Here is a 23,422-nt window from a genome sequence, read left to right on the forward strand (position 1 = left end):
TGTGAGGATGGGGCCCATGCAAAGGACCCAGGGCGGGGACACAGCGTGCAGAGGCCCTGGGATGGGGGATGTGACAGTGCAAAGGACCCAGGGCGGGGGACACAGCGTGCAAAGACCCCGGAGTGGGGGACATAGCCGTGCAAAGGCCGGAGGATAGTGTGGAGTTTAGCATGCTGGAGCATGAAGGCCTGAGTGGCTGGAGCAGAGGGAGGGGAAAGGGAGGAGCACTGGGCCTGGACGGGCAGGCCTGTGGGACTCGGGTGACTGCTGCAGGGGCCATGGGCATGGCTGTCAGGGCCAGGTGGGGACCGGATGGAGGCGAGATTGGAAGAGGTGGCCGAAGGTGAAAGCATGCTTGCTTGTCCATGTCGGCAGTACAGGTGCCTGGAATTCCTCAAGTGTCCAGCAGATGTCGCCAGACGACGTCTGCAACCAGGCGGCAGCCAAGGGAGGACCTTCCCGAGTTCGAGTGCAGCTGCATGGCCGGATGTGGTTCAGGGACACAGGGAGGAACATTAGGATAGGATGTCTGCTCAGCACCAGTCATGCGGCTGGTCGAGGGTGGAGGGAGCGGCCCTGAGCACTGACTGCTCTTCCAGAGGACCGGGGTTCAATCCCAGCACCCACACCTGTGACTCCCATTCCAGGGGACCCAACGCCCTCTTCTGATCTCTGAAGTTACAGACGCGCATGCCGGCGGCGAAGTGTCCACACACACCAAAGAGACTTGTGATCAACTTTCTTTCTCCAGACAGGGTTTTGCAGTGTAGCTTCAGAGCCTGTCCTGGAACTAGCTCTTGTAGACCAGGCTGGCCTCGAACTCACAGAGATCCCCCTGCCTCTGTCTCCCGAGTGCTGGGATTAAAGATGTGCACCTACCAGGCCCTATTTATTTATTTATTTATTTAGGAAAAATGTCAAACTACGAGATAGCTCAGAGGGTGAAGGAGCTTGTGGCCAAGTCTGACCACCTGAGTCTGATCCTGGGAAGGAGAGAAGGGACTTTCACAAGGTGTCCTGGGACCTCCACACCTGTGTCCTGGCATATAAAAACACACACAGCAAGTAAACAAATGTAATTTTAAAATTTAAGAAAAAAAGCCTATTACTTCAGAAAGAAACAAAGAAAATGAAAAACACCCCCATTGGTAGCTACAGTGTTTCCACAGAGGTACAGGGAACTGACAGACTAGAGTTTGTCAGGGAGCTGACCCCACAAAAATATGAGACAGGCTCTTGCTGTGTAGCACAGGCTTGCCCAGAAGTCGCGGGATCCACTTGCAGGAACCTCCACAGAGGGTGACAGTGAAAGCCACAGAAGGCATTGTAGTGTCCTGAGAACCCGGTGTCTAGTTCCCAAAGGGCCAGGCAGGGGACTGTCTCTCCGGTTTCGGCAAGACCAGGCTCTTTCTGACACCCCTGTCTCGTTCCCCCATCCCCACCCCCAGAGCAAGTCCCAGCCATCAGTGAGCAGGACAGCTCCCACTGGCCTCGGTGACCCAGCCCAGCCCCTATCGAACTTCCCATCTGCCACAGTTTGACTCAACAGTCAACCGAAAGTCAGCCGGCATGGGGCAGGCGTGGGGCAGGCATGGGCCTGTCAACCGCCTGCCGCAGACCTGGGGTGTTCCTGTGTGTTCTGGGGATGTCACACACCTCTCTGAACCTCACCAATGCTTCAATAGTGACAACTCAAGGAGCTCCATGGCTGCTGATTGGGTGTGTGTCCGGTACACCTGAAGCAGAATGGTCTAGAAATTTTAGTTCCAGGAGTCTGGGGTCTGAGGGACCCAGTCCAGGGACTCAACTCTGTCCGTTGATGTCACCTTCACGGTGACCCTCTCCTGAAACCCTGCTTAAAGCCACCCCGCCCTCAACCTCTCCACCTCACTCTTGCCCTAGAATTTGTCATGTCTGTGGCACCCTGAGAGTTTTATTACTTTGTTTAGCTTTGGTTTTGGGAGGAAGGTCAAAGGGCAATCTACAGAATCCGTTCTTCCCTCCTATGGTCTGAGCCCCAGGGGTGACTCAGGTCAGGCTGGGGGTGCAAGCTCCCTCACCCCCTGAAACATCTTGCTGTCACCCTGAAATTTACAAAAATGTTCTGTTTTGTTCCATGTGGAGCAAAATGAAAGCCTTTCTGGTATACAGTAGGTGCTCCATAGATGCGAACATCAGCCCCTCTCTCACTCGTTCATCTCCCCAGGACCCAAAGGGCCAGGCATAAACTATTCTGTCTCTCCCTCTCTTCCGGGACAAGCCTGGCCTTCACTCTGTGCCTCAGTTTCCTTAACTATAAAAATGGTGGGTGTGTGTGCTGAGGGAAGGGAGCCGCAGCCCAGGCAGACACGGAAGCACAAAACTTCCTTCGGCCTCAGGTTCCGAAATCAGCCCTGAGCAATAGCTGTGCCCTCTGGTCCTTCCTACTTGGGCTCAGAGGAGGGGGCCGGCTGGGGCCAGCAGCGTCAGAGGCCCGGGGCGGGGGTAGGGGGGTGGGGATGGGGGGCGAGGCCACCCTCCTCGGGAAGGAGGAAGGAGGCCTGGGCTCTGCGGGCGGCGGCCACCCCTCCCTCCGCATCCGCCAGAGCCTCTGCCACCGACCTGTCTGGCGGGCAGAGCCAGGTCTGGGCAGGTTGGAGGGGGCGGGAGCCGGCACCCAGGTCCCCGCCCTGCTCCCTGCACCCAGGCCTCTCGCAGGCCTTGCCTGGGCTCCCACGGGCCCTAGGCAAAGACATCGGGGGTCCCTGGAGTGACTCCCACGTCCACTCCACCCTCTGCGACTGTGTGGGCCCCGAGGGGCAATGTCACCTGGTGGCTGGTGAGTGGCTCGCCATGGCCCGGTCCCTGACCCGGGGCTGCTGTCCCTGGTGTCTGAGTGACGAGGAGAAGACAGCTGCCAGAATCGACCAAGAGATCAACAAGATTTTGTTGGAACAGAAAAAGCAGGAACGCGGGGAACTGAAACTCCTGCTGCTGGGTGAGTGTGGGAGGCATAGGGGATGAGAGTGACTCGGCCCCCGCGGGCAGGGCTCCCTCGCTCGCTAGCCCTCTAGCAGACCCGTTTTCTGGATGTGAAGAGCAAGGCGTCAAAGCTGAGCGGCACTGGGCTGTGGGGAGGTGGCCTCGGCAGGCGCTGCTCCCATGTGTGTCTAAGGAAGGGAATGGAGGTGAGCGGCAGGCCAGTCTGGCCTAGGGAGGGGCCAGCCTCTTTCTCGGGCTGCCTGAGCCAGGGCTCCAAGGCGCCTATCAACAGGTTATGGCCACCGAGGGCTTGGTTCTGGGCTGCTGAGTATCGGTGGACTGACCGGGTGGTTCATTCATTCATTCACCCTGAGCTGTCCAAACGGCTTTGCGCCTATCACCCTAGTACTGAGGATGCCAAGGAGGGGGATTGTGAATTAGGGGTCAGCCTGGGCCGAGTGAGACACAGTCTCAGAAATCAGTAAAAACAGGGAGGGGCGGACCAGGGCCTAGGGCTCAGCCCACAGCACAGTTCCCTAGCCTTGGGGAGACTCTGGTTTCCATCCCAGGGCCACATGAGCCAGCTGAGGGACATGCACATTGGCTGCCCAGCTCTCAGGAAGTGGGGGCAAGAGGACCGGGAGAACAATAGAGGAGTTTGAGGCTAGCCTGGGCTACATGACACCCTGTTTTTAAAAATAAAAAAGCCAGACATGGTGGTACACACTGTGATCCTGGCACTTGACTGACTGAAACAACAAGACAGCCATGAGTTCAAAGCCACCCTGAGCTAAATAATGAGACCCAGTCTAAATAATAATAATAATAATGATGATGTCATCAGCAAAGAATGGCATCTTCAGCGAGGAACAAGACAATATCCATAGCAGATGAAACGGTCTGTTCCCAATAAGTGCCACTGAGTTCCCGTTTCTAAAAGGGAATTCTCCTTCCTTTAAGCAATGCTGGTACGTCATCCAGCCCACTATACCGCTTCACCCCCTCAGACAGGAGCCCCTGCCGCTCCCCCCATCACCCCTCATACAGGAACCCCTGCTGCTCCCCCATCACCCCTCAGACAGGAGCCCCTGCCGCTCCCCCCATCACCCCTCATACAGGAACCCCTGCTGCTCCCCCCATCACCCCTCAGACAGGAGCCCCTGCCTCTCCCCCCATCACCCCTCATACAGGAGCCCCTGCGGCTCCACCCCATCACCCCTCAGACAGGAGCCCCTGCCTCTCCCCCCATCACCCCTCATACAGGAGCCCCTGCCGCTCCACCCCATCACCCCTCAGACAGGAGCCCCTGCCGCTCCCCCCCATCACCCCTCATAACAGGAACCCCTGCCGCTCCCCCCATCACCCCTCAGACAGGAGCCCCTGCCGCTCCCCCCATCACCCCTCAGACAGGAGCCCCTGCCTCTCCCCCTCATCAGCTTCCATGCAGGCTTTGCTTCCGGGCTCCACACAGAGAATGGCTTACACCATTTGGTCATCCTGACACCCTGTCTCGTCTTTAAATGTTCGGTCACTTCGCTAAGGCTCCATTTGAGCCCAGAAGGCTCTGAATAAAAGATGTGGTTTCTTGAGGAAGGTGAGAGGGCTCAGAAGGGTGAGGGGCTTGTTGTAACCTATATTCAAAGTCTGGACTACACAGATGGAAGAAAAGAGACTCCCCCAAATAGACCCCCAATTTCCACAGTCCATGACACAACTCTCTCCATTATGTGCCTGAAACATCTAGGAATGTATTCTGTATTGCACTGCTCAGGGGTGGAGCCCCGCCTACAATTCCCAGTGAGGGGCTGGGGGCGTGGTCAGGGTGGAGCCCCGCCTAGAATCCCCCCCCCCGTGAGGACTGGGGTGCGTTTTTTTGGGTGAGCACTTGGATCCTTTCCTCCAGTACTGGAAAGGGAAACGGAGAACATTTAAGAACACCACATTGCCTGATCCGTTCTTCCTGAGTCAGGGTTTGCACTGTTGTTGACTGAATCTGCCTCATATTGGTCGCTTCTCTCTCTTCTTCTCCCTCAATCCATCAAGCCTGTGGCTTGTCACTTCAGCAGTATTTCTGGGCTGTCTCAGCTTCAGTGGCTCCACCACGGGTCTTTTGCGCTAGCTTCATGTGAGCTCTCAGCCTCTGGACCCTGGACATTGTGTGGCCGGGTTCTCTGCTCCATGAGAGTCTGGACAACAGGCTTCTTAGACAGCACTGCCACTCTCCTTTGTTCTTATCGTTCAGATATGTATTCAAAGTCCTCTACTTGTTGAGCTGATTGTGTCTCTAACTACACAGTAGACAACAAAAGGGTGGGGACTGAGTCTGTCTTCTTCACTCCTGCATTCACGGTGCACATCACAATGAGTCCACATACAGGTGGAGTTCAGTACACGCAGTGAAGGATGGGTGGGTGGGTGGACGGGTGGATGAATGGATGGATGGGTGGGTGGATGAGTCCATTTTCAAGATAGACTCCCCCTAGTCCTCCCTATTCTTTCCCTTACAGTGTTTTTTCGTTTGCTTGTTTGTTTTTGTTGTTGCTGTTGTTTGGTTTATTTTATTTTATTTTTACTTTTTGAGACAGGGTTTCTCTGTGACTTTGGAGCCTCTCCTGGACCTCGCTCTTATAGACCAGACTGGCCTCAAACTCACAGAGATCCGCCTCCCTCTGCCTCCCTAGTACTGGGATTAAAGGCGTGCACCAGACTGCCCTGACAGTCTGTTAAGGACACACCACAACCATTGTCCCTGGCTTCCTTCTCCCAGTGGCGGGTGAACCTAGTGATTTGTGACATGGTCTCAGAGATCTGTGCTGCAGATCTTCTCCATCCCATCTACTTGGTGGTTGCTTCTCAGTCCTGTTTGAAAACAGGAATTGAAGCCAAAAACATATGATTGCTTTCCTGGAGTGGGCAGGGATTTTGAGGAAGCTGCTAGGGGTGGAGAGGGGCATGTCTGTGCCAAGAATGAGGCAGCTATCATGTGCCCAAGAACAAAAAGTCAGAATTAAGGCAAGAAAGTCACCTTTGCTGAACAAGTTCAGAGAAGTGAACCAACTTACCTGAAACCACACAGCGTACGGTCTCAGTCTTGTGGACCTCGTGAGGTTCTGTCAAGGACTGAAGAACCTCGATTACAAATGATGACTAAGGAGATAGGCATGGGGAGGGGTCCATATTTATCTGGGGTCTGCAGCCATACCCAGATGTGGTAGCTCTGTTCCCCAGGAGCCCCATTTCCTAGGGTGTGAATTGATGCTGGGTCCTCCTGCCAGCCACATGTGGCACGACTACCCCCACATTGCTGTCCCCAGCCCAGTTCCACTTCCTCCTGCCATCTCCAGAAGGGCGCAGATACTTCCTATCTGGGTTGAGTAGTCTGGCCAGGAGGAGAGAACTTTGCTACAGCCACAACCCACTATGGAGATCTCTGGAAAGAGATGCGCAGCCACAATCGTGCCCCAGAACTGCATCTGCCTCCGTGTGCTCAGAGATTCAACAGTGACATGTCACGGGCCGCTCCTGAGCCCTGGTGTGGGGGACTCGTGGGTGTTTCTGTCCTGGGCGTGGAGGCCACAGTCTACTTAGATCTTCACTGGACCCGGAGGCTCATGGGTTCCCTAGGCGCCAGTCCACAGTCCCAGGATTCCTACCCCCCCCCACCCCTGTCTCTGCCTTCCCAGCATTGGGCTTCAGTTTTAGATCCTCAAGACTAAACAACAAACGATTCACCGAGAAAAGCACCCGGTCCTACTATTGTGATTATTGTGGCCACTGGGTAGCTCTGGCTGACCTGCAACTAAATCAAATCCCCCTATATTTGAACCTAACTCCCAGACTGCTAGGAGTAAGGGTGTGTCCCACATAGCTGGCCCTGCTCTATTGTTTTAATTGATTTGCTTTTTTGTTTTGTTTTGGTTTTGGTTCTTCAAGACAAGGTTTCTCTGTAGCTTTGGAGCCTGTCCTGGAACTAGCTCTTGTAGACCAGGCTGGCCTCGAACTCACAGAGATCTGCCTGCCTCTGCCTCTGCCTCCCGAGTGCTGGGATTAAAGGTTCTGAGCCGACACTGCCTGGTCAACAAAATTTATTTTCATCGAGGTAAAATTCAGTCACATAGCATAGAGTTGCCATCGTACAAAGAACATGCCAGTAGCATAGCATGTGCTGTGTTCATAGTGTCCTGAGAAAAGTACCTCGGTCTTTCTCTCTCTCTCTCTCTCTCTCTCTCTCTCTCTCTCAGAGATCCGCCTGCCTCTGCCTCCCTTGTGCTGGGATTAAAGGTGTGCACCACCACCTTGCTTTCTTTTTTTAATTATTTTCCTTTTCATTTATCCTAACCACAGTTTCCCCTCCTTCCCTCCCTCTTCTCCTCTGGTTCCCTCCCCACTGTCTCTCTTCTCCTCCAATCCACTCCTCCTCGGTTTCTCTTCAGAAACGGGCAGGCCTCCCATGGGTGTCAACAAAGCATGGCCTATCCAGCTGAGGTAGGACTACACTCCTCTCTTTGTATTTAGGTTGGGCAAGGCAGCACAGTTTGGGAAATAGGTGCTCAAAAGAGGGCTTTTGTGTTGTTGTTGTTGTTTTGTTTTCTAATGTCTGGGCATTTATCTGCATGTCTGTCTGCACCATGTGTGCTCAGTACCTGAAGGAGCCAGGAATCGGAGTCAGAAATTCTGGAGCTGGAGTGACGGGGTTGTCGCCATGTCGGTGGTGGGATCAAACCCCGGCCCTCTGCAGGAGCAGCCAGTGCTCTAACCTCTGAGCCATCTCCCTGGCTCCTTGCCCCACCTGCTCTATTTATTTTTTTATGTGTCATGTTGCCCAGGGTGACTTCAAAGTGCCATTCCTCCTGTGCCCATATCTGGAGTGGTGGCCACCATATGTCATATCCCTGGGGCTCAGTGGTTAGCACACCAACTAACATGCAGGAGAAGGGGGAGAGAGAGGGAGGGAGAGAGGGAGGGAGGGAGGGAGGGAGGGAGGGAGGGAGGGAGGGAGGGAGAGAGAGAAGAGAGAGAGAGAGAGAGAGAGAGACTCAGGTCAGATGGGCAGTGGTGGCGCATGCCTTTAATCCCAGCATAAGGGAGGCAGAGGCAGGCAGATCTCTGTGAGTTCTAGACCAGCCTGGTCTACAGGGTTCCGGGACAGAGAAACCCTGTCTAAAACACACACACACACACAAAACAAAAATCAAAAACTCAGGTCGCCGAACTACAATAAAGTGTACAGGTATGGGCCATAACTATTCTCTGCCCTTCAGACAGATGCAGGTTTTTAGGAGTGACTAGGAGGTCACAGGTCATGTCTCCTGTCCTGTGCTCCCCCCCCCCACCATCCCTAGCATCCCGGGTGGACGATCACACCATACGGACTTTTGTGCTAACAGGGCCCTGGGGATCCTGGTTCAAGGCCTGGACGGATGCTGTCACCTCTCTGATTCTTTGTATCTTCTTGGAAATGGTGTAAATGCTGCTCACCTGTGACTACTGCGCAGACACGCAGTCTCTGGGCTGGGATCTCAAGAGACTGACAGAGGGAGCAGAGAGCATGTTATCATCACTACCCTAGCCGGGCACAGGGATATGGGCGCATTATAGCATAGGAGTCAGCGCAACCCGTGGCACATACGCTTGGGGCCCAGGCTTCTTGGGATGCTGAACTACGTTTGTGTGTTCTAGGCTAGTGTAGGAATTTAGTGAGACCCTCTGAAAAGTAAATGGGGCTGGGGGCGTGGTTAGGAGGAGTAACTTTCACCTAGAATCCAGTGAGGGGCTGTGGGCGTGGTCAGGATGGAGCCCCGCCCAGAATCCCCAGTGAGGGGCTATGGGCGTGGTCAGGGTGGAGCCCCGCCTAGAATCCTCCAGTGAGGGGCCGGGGGCGTGGTGAGGGGTGGGACCCTTGCCGAGGGCACAGGAGGTTCTGGGGGATATCCCCCTCCAGTGTCCAGGCTGTATCCCCAGCAGCTAACACACAACTTCGTTTATCCCTCACAGCATTGCCCATCTTCCAGCAAATACCATGAGTAACAGATTTTCTTGACTCATCTGTCTAATAGACTGAACACCTTGGGAAACTTGAATCTCGTAGAGGAGTCATGTCTCTGCCAGAGCTGTCCACATGACTCTGGGATCTGCAGACAGAGGCACTGGCCACCTCCCTCCTCCACTGAGCCTCTGATCCTTAGCAGGTCTACCCAGACCCAGTCACCCTCGCCCCCCACCCCCACCCCACTTTATCTTTTCTTAGTCGGTATCTCGTGTAACCCAGGGTGGGCTTAAACTCACTGCGTAGCAGAAGGTGGTACTAGTTCTCCTCGCCTGCCACCATCTATGAGTGCTGGAATGATAGGCGTGGCCTCCGTGCCAGGTTTCCCCGGTGTTGGGAATGGAACCCAGGGCCACACGCAGGGCAAGTGAGCCCTGGGCCTGCGGTGCCAGCCTTGTTCCTGTTTCTGTTCTTGTAACTTTTCCCACTTCCTCCTGCGTGAGCCCCTGACCCTCATCCTGGGGAGTCTCTTGCAGTTGGTCCCCACTTCCCTTCCTTGGAAATACTGTGGACAATGTCCAGGGTACAAGCTGGGGCCAACCTCTTGGTTCTGACTCCCCCAGCAGTTTGGGCCCTTTTGTAGATAAGAAGATGGGCAGGGCCTCAGGGCAGGGGATGTCTGTAGGCTCAGGGACTGAGACAGCAGGGAGGTGAGGTCTGTGTCTGGACACCAAAGGGAAGATTTTAATATAATCGTTATGGACCAATCAGGAGAGCCATGACTTCACCTGTGACTGCCCCGACCCCAATTGCTCGGCCACGTGTTTTCTATTCACTCACTGAAGTTTATCTTCCTTCTTGACATGGTGGTGCATGCCTATCATCCCGGCACTTGCAGAGCTGAGTGAGGCAGGGACTGTGATCACCAGACCTGAATACCCAGAGTGCACATGCCTCCCCTCGCTCACACACACACATGCACTCACACACGCATACACGGTGCTGAGAGATGACTCAGCAGTTACCAGCACTGACTGCTCTTGCAGAAGACCCAGGTTCAAGTCCCAGCATCCACTTCTCACTTGGTGGCTAACAACTGTCTGCAACTCCAATTCCCGGGGTCCTAATGCCCTCCTGGAATAGTGCAGGCATTGCACACACTTGGTGCACAGACACACATGCAGGGAACACACCCATACATGTAAAATTAAATAAATCTGAAAGGACTGTTCTAAGCCAGACAGCGGAGGTGCACGCCTTTGATCCCAGCACTCTGGAGGCAGAAGCAGGCGGATTTCTGTGAGTTCAAGGCCAGTCTGGTCTACAGAGCAAGTTTTAGGACAGTCAGAGCAACACAAAGAAGCCCTGCTATAAAAAACCAAAACTAACCAAACAGAAAAGAATTGTTCTAAAATGTCACTCTTCCTGAAATGGATGTAGCAAAAGCAGACTCTTATAAACACAGTTTAGTGATTCCTCTGCCGCTGGACCTGGCTGAGGTTGGGTTGGGTGGAAACCTCCCCATCCCTACACTCCTCTCTGTTGGCAGGATGGTTTATGAAGTCCGGTTCTTATCTCTGCCCTTTCAGCACAAACGTGGATCCATGGGCCAGGTTCTGATAAAACTTTATTGGTAGCCAGGAGTATGCTCAGCTGTGAGTTCTGACCCGCATGAGCCGCCTGAGTGAGTCACTGTGTTCCATCCAGTGCAGAACTCAGCCCAAACAATGCTGTGAATAGGGAGGTATGACGTGATACATAGACCAGGCTGGCCTCGAACTCACAGAGGTCCGCCTGTCTCTGCCTCCAGAGTGCTGGGTTTGAAGGTGTGCCCCACCTCTGCTGGCCCCCAACTTGCTTTTTGGTCATGGCATCTATCACAATAGGAACCCTGACTAGGACAGCAACACACTCTGCTTCATGCTGATGGTCAGCTTGACTGGTGTGGAGTCACCTAGGAGACAAGCCAACCCCCAAGTGTAAGGACTAATCTAGATTAGTTTAGCCTCAGACCGTGCCTGGGGGGCGGGGTGTTGTGTAGATGAGGGTAAACTGAGGGTGAAGACCCCACAGACTGGGGGCGACACTGGATGGGATGTGGGCAGGCACCTCCGCTCCTGCCACCACAGAGGCTTTGCCCTCTGTCTGAAGAGTAGCTAAGAATAACTAAGACGGTGGTCCACACTGAGTAGCTTCCGGTGGCATGAGCACCGTGTGGGCGCCGTAGACTCCGTATGGACGCTGCAGGTTCCATGTGGCACAGTGGACTCCGTGTGGGCTCTGTGTGGGCTCCACGCGGACTCGTGTGAGTGCCACGAACTCCGTGTGGGCACGGTGTGGGTGCCATGGGAAGGCTGGATACCGTGTGGGTGCCATGGGAAGGCTGGATACCGTGTGGGTGCCATAGGCACTGTGGGCACCGTGGGCCCTTACCTCTGAGCATGCTCATTGTCCCCAGGACCTGGGGAGAGCGGGAAGAGCACCTTCATCAAGCAGATGCGCATCATCCATGGCGCTGGCTACTCGGAGGACGACCGCAGGGCCTTCCGGCCACTCGTCTACCAGAACATCTTCGTCTCCATGCAGGCCATGATCGAAGCCATGGACCGGCTACAGATCCCCTACAGCAGGCCTGAAAGCAAGGTGAGCACAAAGACCCCAGGCTGTGGGGCATTTTCAGAGGCGGATGAAGAGTATTTCCTGGCCTGGCATCCTGGGAACGTCCAGAGAACAGTTTGGTCATGTCCACCTTGATGCAGAAATGAGTTTACTAAGGCAGTTGATTTCTTTTTTTTATTATTTATTATTTTTATTTTTTATTTTACCCTTCAATGTTTATCAATGGGATGCCAAGGCAGTTGATTTCTTTGGGTTTATTTTATTTATTTATTTTTTATTTTTTATTTTTATTTATTATGTATACAATGTTCTGCCTGCATGTGTCCCTGTAGGCCAGAAGTTGGCACCAGATCTTATTAGAGATGGTTGTAAGCCACCATGTGGTTGCTAGGAATTGAACTCAGGACCTCTGGTAGAACAATCAGTGCTCTTAACCGCTGAGCCATCTCTCCAGCCCTTTATTTTATTTTAGTATCTAGTTTTAATTATGTCTGTGCATGTGAGTGTGGTTCCTGCAGAGGCCAGAAGAGGGCGCTGGCTTTCTGGGCTGGAGTTAGTTATGAACTGCTCAGAGAGGTGCTGGGAACCAACAACACCAAGCTGCAGTTCCAGCCCTGAATCTGATCTATTTATTGGCTGGTGTAGAATGGCTGGGCACATTGTGTCAGTGACACCCCAATTTTTATTGAGTTTTTTAAAAAAAGTTTTGTGAGCCGGGCGGTGGTGGCGCACGCCTTTAATCCCAGCACTCGGGAGGCAGAGGCAGGCGGATCTCTGTGAGTTCGAGACCAGCCTGGTCTACAAGAGCTAGTTCCAGGACAAGCTCCAAAGCTACAGAGAAACCCTGTCTCGAAAAAAAAAAAAAAAAAGTTTTGTGCACTTATGTGTGAGGTGGCCATATGTGTGCACAGACATTTGTGCAATCCAGAGGGTGACCTCAGTGAGTCCTTCAGTTCCTCTCCACTTCCTTGATTTGGGAGGTAGGGGAGGAGGGTGTTGAGACCACTTCTCTTTGTACCCTTGGTAGCTCTGTAGACCAAGCTGGCCTTGAACTCACAGAGCTCCCCCTGTCTGTGCCTCCCGGGTGCTGGGATTAAAGGTGTACACCACCACCCGGCTTGGTTCCGTTGTTTTTTTAATGGGTATATGTACAGGCCCTGTTGGAGGTTGGAGGCACTGGGGTCACCAGCACATGCTGCCAGGCCTGGCTTCTTCCATAGGCTCTAGGATGGATTTCAGGTCATGTTTGTGCTGGGTCAACTCTCCCGACTCTTAGGCCGTGATGACATCGCTTTCAGGGCTCCCTCTCCGTGGTATGCTGGGGCCCTGGGGTTCCAGCTTCACCATGTGAATTCTGGGGGTACAGGGTACAGCTCGCAGGCAGCTACAACCTTTCTGACAGACCTTCAGGGAAGGGACCATCTCTCACCATTCCTGCTCATCACCCAGGGTCGCCCACAAGCTCCCCAGCCCAGGGACAGCCTCCTGACTATGACTTAAAATCCCTCCCCCTGTCAGGTGGAAACATGAACAACTCCCTCCCTGTCCTAAGGTGCCAAGGACAGAGGCACCCAGCGTGCGTGTTCGCTTGGGAACAGTTTACTGGGTCACCTTACAGAGCATACTGGGGAGTTAAAGGGATGTAGGTGCCCTTCTCCAACAGGCCCAAGAAAGCCTTACCCAGCAGGGATAGGGCCCCTCCCCTGTCTGTCCTCAGCCCCTAGACTCCAGTCTCTTCTAAACTTGGTCACATCTAAGGCCAAGTTGCATACACCAGGTGCCAGGGAGCGGCTGGGGACTCAGGCGAGGTCTTGTGACCCTTTCCCTCCACGGCGGGTAGAAACAGTTCATAGGCCCAGCCAGGATGATCCCCCTCACCCCCTCACCCACGCTCCCACCCTGGAAGGTGGGGACTGGGGCCCTATCCTGGGGAATCTCTGCCTCCGTACAATGGCGACATTTGTAGCTCACTTCACGGGGGCCCTATTGTCCTCTGACTCCCCTGGCCTCATCTTGGGTCAGACTAGTCCTTGGAGTAGCCTGGCGTGAGGCAGCAGAGCTCTGGGGTAGGTATTCTTGGAGGAGGGGCACTGGTATAGGGACACTGAAGAACGGAAAGGACTTCATTATTACTGCCTCTCCTTGTGTGCGCCAGTGGACGAAGGGATGCTGGACATGAGGCTGGGTCAGACCAGCACGAAGGTGGAAAAAAAGGGAGAGAGGATATGTTTTATGGGTTTGGGGCCTACAGCTGTCACAGGCTGCCCGAACCTCTCACCTGTCCCTCCACAGCAGCACGCCAACCTGGTGATGACCCAGGACCCCTACAAAGTGACCACTTTTGGGAAGCCATACGCAGTGGCCATGCAGTACCTGTGGCGCGATGCGGGCATCCGCGCCTGCTATGAGCGCAGGCGTGAATTCCACCTCCTGGACTCGGCGATGTAGTGAGTCTGCGGCTTGTGGGCGGAGGGGTTGTGGGGTCAGAGCACTGGGAGGGGCCCTGGAGGGTGTAGCTGCGGAGGAGGGGTCACGGAAGCGTGGCATGGGGTGTGGTCGTGCAAGGGATAGGCTAGGGAGGAAAGGGGTCTGCGAGCGGGTGCCCGGGCTTGGGGTAGAGTCTCAGGATGTGTAACCAGAGTGGGAAGGGGCCAGGGTGGGTGGGTCCACGGAGGGGAGAGATTAGAGAGAGGGTGAGTGGCAGCTGTCTGACACGCCCAGCACTCTGAACTTTCCAAGGAATGGCCAGCGCAGATGTCTGACCCCCAAGAAGGCTCAGTGTCCTCCCGGAGTCTTAGGCAGCATGTGACATCCAAGGTGTTGATGGAGGGAACACGGGCTGGGGCTTTCAGGGGTCTCCTGCCCCAGCTGCGTCTTAGCGTCAGCTGCCCGTGGCAAGGCTCCGTCTCACAGGTCTACCTCCATAGCTACCTGTCACGTCTGGAGCGCATCTCCGAGGACAGCTACATCCCGACGGCGCAGGACGTGCTGCGCAGTCGCATGCCCACCACAGGCATCAATGAGTATTGCTTCTCTGTGCAGAAAACCAAGTTGCGGTGAGCACCCAGCAGAGGCCTGGCTTTGGAGGCGGGGTCCTTGTGTGGGAGGAACAAAGAAGCTGGCGCCTTGAGGGATAGATGGATGGATGGGTGGATGGGTGGATGGATGGATGGGTGGATGGATGGATGGATGGACGGGTGGGTGGATGGATGGATGGGAGGGTGGATGGGTGGATGGATGGACGGGTGGGTGGATGGATGGATGGGAGGGTGGATGGGTGGATGGATGGATGGGTGAATGGAGGGATGGATGGATGGGTGGGTGGATGGATGGGTGGATGGGTGGATGGATGGGAGGGTGGGTGGGAGTTCTGTGATTGCTGAGGGATGATGCCCAGCTTAGCAACACATGGGAACCAGAGCTAACTTGTGGTCTTTCTTTGAGGAATGATCCAGCACTCTTAGTCTGGCATAGAAACTCACAAATGATCTGGTGGCTCCCAGAGACCTGGGGTGCAGTTTAGGAAAGTGATATCAGAAGTCTGTTGCTATCTGTCTGCATGTCCCCAGTTGTGTGTCTGTCCGTGTCTCTGTGTGTGAGAATGCATGTGTATGAGTGTGTGTGTGACTGTGAGAATGTGTGTATGTATGTGTCTGTGTGTGTTTAGAGACAGATCCTCTGTGTATTTTCAGGCTAGTCTCAAGCTCAGACCTCCTGCTTCTGCCTCCTCGGTGCTGGGGTGTGCCACTTTTGAAGGACACTACTTATTCTGGAAAGGTGATTGTGGGTCTTTGAGATGTGTGACTGAAATTTCAGATTTGTAGATGAAGGAACCCTCTCAACTCCAAGTGCTGAGCCTGCCTCAGTTTCCCCCTCTGTGCCCTCCTTTCTCTGAGGACTCCGTTAGTGTCATAGTATGTCTGTCATCTATGCTCTGAGTAGTATCTACTGCTTGGGAAGGTGACAGTCAGATCCACATCAGCGACCCAGTTTCTGAGAAGCCACAGGAAGGGGTGACGGTCCCCGCTTCTGTTGTGGTTGTATAAGAGAGGGTGTGCCCTCCTTGAGCTACAGAGGAGTCACAGTCATTCTGGGAATCAGCAGAGGACACAGTGGCCCAGTCTCCTGCTGCGAAAACGAGTCTGAGGAGGCGTGACCAGAGCCACAGCCTTTGGCCAGTGCCTGTGCTACAGGCAGAGTCCAGGTTCACAGACAAGCAGTGTCATCCCTTGGACCCAAACTCACACATTCCTAGTACCAATTAATAGCATTTTAAATTATATGTGTGTGTGGAGGCCAGCAGGAATTCTGCACATGTGTGCAGTACCCACAGAGGCCGAAAGGGGGCGCCACAGATTCCAGTTGGAGCTGCCACTGCCCTGTGGGTGCTGGAAACAAACACAGGTCCTCTGCAGGGACAGCCAGTGTGCTAACCGCTGAGCCGTCCCTCCTGCCGCCAAGTACCTGGTGTTGATCATAGAGAACACGCAGGCCTATTCCAAGGAAGAACTTTCTGCAATTTCCGTGTGTGTGTGTGTGTGTGTGTGTGTGTGTGTGTGTGTGTGTGTGTGTATGTATGGTGTGGACCTCATTCTGTAGTTCAGGCTGGCCTTAGACTCACTCTGTAGGCCACCCTCACACAGCAATCCTCCTGCCTCAGCTTCATGAGCACAGTGTGACAGGCATACAGCAGGCCACACTGTCGTCTGTCCTGTGATCTGCAGGTGGCAGTTCTCGTGACTCTGGTGAGGCTGAGTCTAGGACGCTGCTGAACAGGGACTGGGTCACACGACCTCTCAATAGTGGGGTCTCTTTGTCTCTCTTTAGCATCGTGGATGTTGGTGGCCAGAAGTCGGAGCGTAAGAAATGGATCCACTGCTTTGAGAATGTCATAGCTCTCATCTACCTGGCCTCCTTGAGCGAGTACGACCAGTGCTTGGAAGAGAATGATCAGGAGGTGAGGGGAGCTGTCCTATAGGCACGGTGCCTTTGGGGGTCAAGGCCCCCCATCTGAGCAGGAAGCCCCACAGGAAGCCTGACCAGGAGTCCCTTAACCCTCCACCTTTTGTGCTGGTACATTGTGGGATCTGGTCCCCAAAGCTACCTCAGCACTCACAGGTCTCCCAACCCCTGCTGACCCTGCCAGAAGCAGCTCTGCCACACCTATGCAAGGATGGGCAGCTGTGGCCAGATGGCATTACACCCTAAGTCACACGAGGCAACATAACCTCTGTGGGTCACCGTGGACCCCAGTCCTGTTGCTGGATGGTCCCTGTGTGGCTTGACATGGAATCCGTCTTCTGGGAGATTGGTTCAGTGTCCCCCATTGTAAGGATGGCTCAAAGTACCCCTCCCTCTGCTTCTCCCATGTCTCCTCTCTCTCTCTCTCTCTCTCTCTCTCTCTCTCTCTCTCTCTCTCTCTCTCTCTCTCTCTCTCTCATGCACACATACAGGCTTTGCTCACACTCCCAGTCCTCCTGGCTCATCCCCCTTAATGCTGAATTAATGGGCCTTGGCTTCTCCAGAAGCCACACAGGATATACCAAGGTCCTGTGGTCACTGTGATCAAGCAGAGCAGCTCGGGTGACCTAAAATGCAGACTTCCTGTTCTTATCTAGTTCTGGGAGATGGGAGCATGGGATCATGGTGTGGAAAGGGCTGCCACCCTCCCAGACCCAGGTTCCTCTCAGTGTCTGGTGTCCTTGGCTTGGGAGCTCAGCCTCCTGTGTGCTTCCATTTTCAGATAGAGTTCCCTTCGTGAGGACACCTGTCATTGAATTCAATGGCTCTCTGGTGACGTGTGGCTTCTTCCCCTTGGCCAGTCGCGCCCGAGAAGACCTTCTCAGGTGTTTGCACACTCTAGTGGTCCAATCAGATGTCACTTTGGAAAAGGTGCCCTCAACTCAGGCAACAGGGTACTTAGGTCCAGCCCATTGCCCAGTGGGCGAGGGTGTCCTCCTGGGGCCACCGCCTGCCTCTGTCCCCACAGAACCGCATGAAGGAGAGCCTGGCACTCTTCAGCACAATTCTAGAGCTGCCCTGGTTCAAGAGCACCTCGGTCATCCTCTTTCTCAACAAGACAGACATCCTGGAGGAGAAGATCCACACCTCGCACCTGGCCACATATTTCCCCAGCTTCCAGGGTGAGTTGTCCTAGAAGATGCTACACCCTCCACCCCCCAAAAAAAGCAGTTCTGCGGGGAGACCCAAGGCTGGGCCCTTATCCGGAGTCTCCAGAAGTTTCAAAGAGAAAAGGGACACGGGTTCCCAGCTAAGCTGCTTCTGGTAGTTCATGAGCCTCAGTTTCTCCCTCTGTGGAATGGAGAGTCAGGTGACCCTTAGCAGACGAATGAAAGGGGCTCTTTTTGTTTGTTTGTTTTGTTTTGTTTTTCGAGACAGAGTTTCTCTGTAGCTTTGGAGCCTGTCCTGGAACTCGGTCTTGTAGACAGGCTGGCCCCAAACTCACAGAGATCCGCCTGCCTCTGCCCCCCCACCCCCTGCCTGGAGTGCTGGGATTAAAGGCGTGCGCCACCATCGCCTGGCAAATGAGAGGTTTTATAAAAAGCTATTTCTAAGGTGGGCAGTGGTGGCGCATGCCCTTAATCCCAGCACTCAGGAGGCAGAGGCAGGTGGATCTCTGTGAGTTTGAGGCCAGCCTGGGCTACAGAGTTTGTTCCAGGACAGCCAGAGTTACATACAGAGACCGTGTCTCGTCTCAGAAAACAAGAAAAAAAAAGAACTATTTATTTTCATGCAGATAGGGACATGGTAGTCAGTGAGTCCACCCCTGACCACACCCCCAGTCCCGTGTCCCCCCCCCCACAATTGGGGATTCTAGGCGGGGCTCCACCTGACCACGCCCCCAGCCCCTCACTGGGGATTCTAGGTGAGGGCTGTACTACTGATCCCCACCTCTGTCCTGTGCTATAGTTTTCATAGGGTCCATCACCTCTCTTTCAGTAATATCCAATATGTTTCTTTTTTATTTTTATTTTTTAAAAGATTTTATTATTATGTATACAACATTCTGCATGCATATATACCCGCACGCCAGAAGAGGGCGCCAGATCTCATTACAGATGGTTGTGAGCCACCATGTGGTTGCTGGGAATTGAACTCAGGACCTCTGGAAGAGCAGCCAGTGCTCTTAACCACTGAGCCATCTCTCCAGCCCCAATATGTTTCTTATTTGTGTAATTTTTCTTTTTTTTTTCTTTTGTTTCCTGAGACAAGATTTCTGTCTGTGACCCTGGCTCTCCTTGAATTCAGAGATCCCCCTGCCTCTGCCTTTGGAGTGCTGGGCCGACAGGCGTGTGTCACCACTGTCTTCATTAGGATGCATATTAATCAGATATATATGACACACGTAAACAGTATTGGAAACTTACCTTCTACCTAGCAAGGCCTGCCCAAAGCAGCCGGGTGGGAACTAGGGCTGACTACCCTCCCTCTCACCCTTCCTGGAAGGGGTGGGTGTTTGGAGAGTGGAGAAGTTAAAGCTGGAAGGATCTGCTTTGTTGGGAGAAACCACCCAAGCATCTGCCTTACTCAAGATCTTTGGGTCAGGAATTTGGTTTTCTTTCTCTCTTTCTTTTTTGAGACAGGGTCTCACTGTGTAGCTCTGGCTGGCCTTCTCCTCTATAGACCAGGCTGGTCTGTACCTCTGATGCCCTCCTCAGTCTCCTGAGTGCAGGGACTAAAGGTGTTCACCACCTCTCCCAGCCTAATGGTTAGAGATTTGGGAAGAGCTGAGCTAGGTAAATTTGTGTTCACTGCCTCATGGCTGGGATCAGAGAGACCCCAAGGAGTCTTGTGCTATGTGCCCTGGGGAGTCAGCCTTCCCCACCTCCACTCCCCTTCCCCCCATTGCCCTCACTGCCCACCTGGTTCTGGGTGGCCAGATGTTTGCCCAGGGGGAGGCTGTCTATCTTGATCAAGCCCCAGGGATATCTATGTCAAGTCACAGTCGATTGGCCAAGCCTAGGTTCAAGAGAGGAAGCTGCTCTACCTAACCCTAACCGTGGAGGGCGGGAGGAGATGGTTCCTGCTGTCTGGGAGTCAGGCTCTCTAGCTTCCTGTGCCCAGGGCCCTATACCAACAGAAGTAGTTCCCTGCCAGCTTCGGAGACGCGGGAGCTGAAATTGGTAAGCATGGAACACCCACTCTGAATCGGGCCATGGTCTGCAATGCCGAGCAGATAAGGTTTGGGGGACCCTCTCTCAGTCGTGGTCCAGGCTGCATCCATGCTTGGCACCAGGTCAAAGGTCACTCAGATCCAACCTCTGTGAACTCTGAGGCCAGGATTTGACCATCGGCTCCGTCACCCCCGCCATGCTGTCATATTCTTCAAGGCTGAGTGGCTGAGTGGGGGACAGACGTGAAATTCTGGTCACTCTCCAGCCCCTCCAGCCCCATCTTAACGGAGAAGTCCCAAGAACCAGGCCGAGAGAGTCTGGAAGAACGCGGGTGATTTGGAAAGACTTTTCAGCATAGACCGTCTTCGTCACTATTCTTTCTCCGTGAAGAGACACAATGACCACGACAACTCTTATAAAGGAAGCATTGTATCACTATCTTGTTGACACTTCCGGAGAGTTTGTCCACGATGATGCCGGGAAACAGGCATGATGCTGGCGTGGAAACCGAGAGCTTTACACCCCGATCTACTGGGGGCGGGGCTTCAGAACTCTCAAAACCAGTGACACCACCTTCTCCAACTTGGCCACACCTCCTACAAACGGCCACGCCTCCTCCAATGAGGACACGCCTCCTACAACAAGAACACTCCTCCTCCAAGGAAGACACGCCTCCTACAACGAGGACACGCCTCCTACAACAAGGACACGCCTCCTCCAAGGAAGACACGCCTCCTACAACAAAGGGCAGTCTCATCCTCCCGGAACGGTTCCCCTGCTGGGACCGGTCTCATTCGTACACCACACACAGATTCCTGAAACCTCTTCACCGCTGGCATTTCTCTGGGTTTTCCTTTCTGTGACAATTTTCTCAGTTATTTGCTTAGACTTAGAAATAGCCCGAGGATATAGCTCAATGGCAGGGTGCTTGTCCAGCAAGTGGAAGACCCCAGCAGGGCAGTGGTGCTGCACACCTTTAAACCCAGCACTTGGGAGGCAGAGGCAGGTGGATCTCTGAGTTCAAGGCCAGCCTGGTCTGCAGAGCGAGTTCCAGGACAGCCAGGGCTACACAGAGAAACCCTGTTTGTCAGGGGGAAACAAAGCATGGAAAACTGAGCCTGGAAAGATAGTTCCCTGGCTCAGTAGGTTACGGGCGAGCGTGAGGGCCGGAGTTCAAATCCCCAGCAACATAAATAGCTAGGTGCTGCGCAGAGATGGGAGGACCCGGGGGCTCCCAGGACAGAAGGCCAAGGTCAATAGGTGAGCGCCGAGTTCGGGGAGACCCTGTCTCAGAAAAGAACTACCACGGAGGCAGCCTTCTGCCTCCGTACCCATGGCCACATACACAGAGCGCGACACACAGTCACACCGCATCTTACCTGGTTGCTAGGCTTCGACCTCAGATTCTCATGCTTGGCAGCAAGCCGTCTTCCTACAGTCATCTCCAATGCCCTGCAAGCCGGATTCGAACCCATGATGTTTGCACCCGGAGTCGTCCCCCACCCGCACCATGTGACCTCTGCACATCCCAGAGAAGACTGGCTCAGATCTCTGGACACTTTCCCAGCATGAGTGCGGGAGGCCCCGCCCCACCTTCGCCCTGACTCAAGTCTCTTGCAAGTTACTCCTCATTCGCATTGGCTGGGACGGTAAAGATGGCGCCTGTCCATCTTTGGCAGAGCTGAACCGGCTCTCTCCCACCCCCCAGAGGGGTCACAGGTTCATCCCCCAGCAGCCTACAAACGCGGCTGCTTGCCCATCATCCCAGCACTGGGAAGGTGGAGGCAAGTCCATCAGGAGTTCAAAGCCAGCCAAGGCAACAGAGTGACCTGGAGGCCAGCCTGGGCCTCATTGAGAGTTGGGGCCAGCCTGGGCCACATAGGAGATTCGGGGCCAGCCTGGGCCATGTAGGGAGTTCAGGCCAGCCTGGGCCACGTAGGGGGTTCTAGGCTAGTCTGAGCCACATAGGAGGTTCAGGACCAGCCTGGACCTCATTGAGGGTTGGGGCCAGTCTGGGCCATATAGGGGATTCGGGGCCAGCTTGGGTCACATAGGGAGTTCAGGCCAGCCTGGGCCACGTAGGGGGTTCTAGGCTAGTCTGAGCCACATAGGAGGTCCGGGACCAACCTGGGCCACATGGGGGTTCGGGGCCAGCCTGGGCCACATACAGGAGCTGAGCAGACCCCACTCCTCTCCGCAGGTCCCCCGCGTGATGCAGAGGCCGCCAAACGCTTCATCATGGACATGTACGCGGGCGTGTACGCGGGCTGCGCCGAGCCCCATGATGGCAGCAGAAAGGGGTCCCGTGCGCGTCGTCTCTTTGCACATTTCACCTGCGCCACAGACACGCACAGCGTCCGCAGCGTGTTCAAGGACGTGCGGGACTCGGTGCTGGCCCGGTACCTGGACGAGATCAACCTACTGTGACCAGCCCAGGGCCTCAGTTTACCACCCGGGATGTCCCGCGAGGCGCGGTCGTGGTGGGGACAGGGTGCCCCCTGGCGGTCGCGCGGGAAACTGCGGGGCGAGGGCTCCCAGTGTCGCTGCTCCCCACGCGGGTCCAGGCCCCAAACGTCTGCAATTCCTTCCCTTGCGCTCCTTCTAGTTATTAAGGAAAGGACAGGAGTCGGGCCATTAACCCTAGCACTCGGGAAGCGGAGGCAGGAGGATGTCTGCGAGTTCCAGGACTGCCAGGGCTACTTAGTAAAAGACCCTGTGTCAAAAACCAACCAAGACTAGATAGAACCAGTCTGGGGGCCTGTGACTTCCCAGGGTCCCTGTCCACATCCTCCCGTACGATCCTCACCCTGGGGTACGGGGGTGGGTGGGGGAAGAGCAGAAGTTCTGCTTGCTGTCTACCGACTTGTACTGAGGTAGGCGTCAGCCAAAGACCGTTATCCACAGCTGTGAGGAGCCCTCCGTCCCCAAACCCCAGCCCACGACACTACTCAACGCCACCGCACGCCAGGACCTCTGAAAGGGGAACCTGGGGTCCGAGATGTCTCCTCAGCTGGAGAAGTCTGACAACAGGAATTCTGTCCCCGAACCTGCTCGGTGGACACAGGGACCGAGGCGTAGAGCTGTCCCCCAGGCGTGCATGGTGGGGACACATCCACCCACACAAAGAAATAAATGTAATTAACAACCAAAGAGCGAGAAATGAGGAGTAGAGAAACACTGTCCCCAGCAGCGGCGGTTGGGAGGCCGAGGCAGGAGGATTGCAGCTTTCTTCTCCTTGGCATCCCCAAGGTCCCCTCCGTGATCCAGGCAGGGGACATGGTACCCAGACAACTTCAAATCTGGGCCAGAGGCTGGGGGTGGGGGAGCAGGTAGATGGCTCTGTGGGTAAAGTGTTGAAGTGTGGAGACCAGAGTTTGAATCCCCAGAATCCACCTAGTAGCCGGCACCGTGGTGCAAGACTGTCAGGCACTGGGGAGCTGGGGACAGCGGGAGCTGGCAGCCCCGGATTCCGTGAGAGACCCCGCCTCGCGCAGGGTGGGAACGACCGAGGAAGGCACCCAACCCCGGGTTACATCACCGCGATAGATGGGGACGTAGAACTGAGCCCCCTTCTCTGGCTCCCGAGCACTGGAGTTACAGCTTGTCTGTTCTCGGGGGTCCTGGGATCCGGATGCGGATCGCACGGACGCACATTACCGACTGAGTTCTCTCCGCAGCTCCCTGGCGCACACCCCGTTACACAGCTGCATTGTACTCCACT

The 23,422-nt window shown here is 54.7% G+C and overlaps 1 protein-coding gene across 2 annotated transcripts; it reads left to right on the top strand.

The window, feature by feature from the left end:
• The first annotated feature begins 2,588 nt into the window (after nucleotides 1–2,588).
• Nucleotides 2,589–23,174, top strand: Gna15 (G protein subunit alpha 15). 2 transcript variants are annotated; one of them, XM_038315510.1, is made up of 7 exons: nucleotides 2,589–2,977; nucleotides 11,406–11,590; nucleotides 13,859–14,013; nucleotides 14,494–14,622; nucleotides 16,394–16,523; nucleotides 17,556–17,709; nucleotides 21,902–23,174. In XM_038315510.1, exons 1-7 carry the CDS (start codon nucleotides 2,833–2,835, stop codon nucleotides 22,126–22,128), a joined length of 1,125 nt encoding a protein of 374 aa, XP_038171438.1. In that variant the 5' UTR covers nucleotides 2,589–2,832; the 3' UTR covers nucleotides 22,129–23,174. The 2 variants fall into 2 exon arrangements, with proteins under 2 accessions (XP_038171438.1, XP_038171447.1); XM_038315519.1 differs by having other exon boundaries at nucleotides 13,862–14,013.
• The last annotated feature ends 248 nt before the right edge of the window (nucleotides 23,175–23,422 follow it).

Source organism: Arvicola amphibius, chromosome 1 (assembly GCF_903992535.2).
Source record: "Arvicola amphibius chromosome 1, mArvAmp1.2, whole genome shotgun sequence".
NCBI lineage: Eukaryota > Metazoa > Chordata > Mammalia > Rodentia > Cricetidae > Arvicola > Arvicola amphibius.

Coding starts and splice junctions, on each gene's coding strand:
- Gna15 (XM_038315510.1), top strand. CDS start 2,833: ATGGCCCGGTCCCTGACCCGGGGCTGCTGTCCCTGGTGTCTGAGTGAC. Junction 11,591..13,858: donor ACAGCAGGCCTGAAAGCAAG/GTGAGCACAAAG, acceptor GTCCCTCCACAG/CAGCACGCCAACCTGGTGAT. Junction 14,623..16,393: donor GTGCAGAAAACCAAGTTGCG/GTGAGCACCCAG, acceptor GTCTCTCTTTAG/CATCGTGGATGTTGGTGGCC.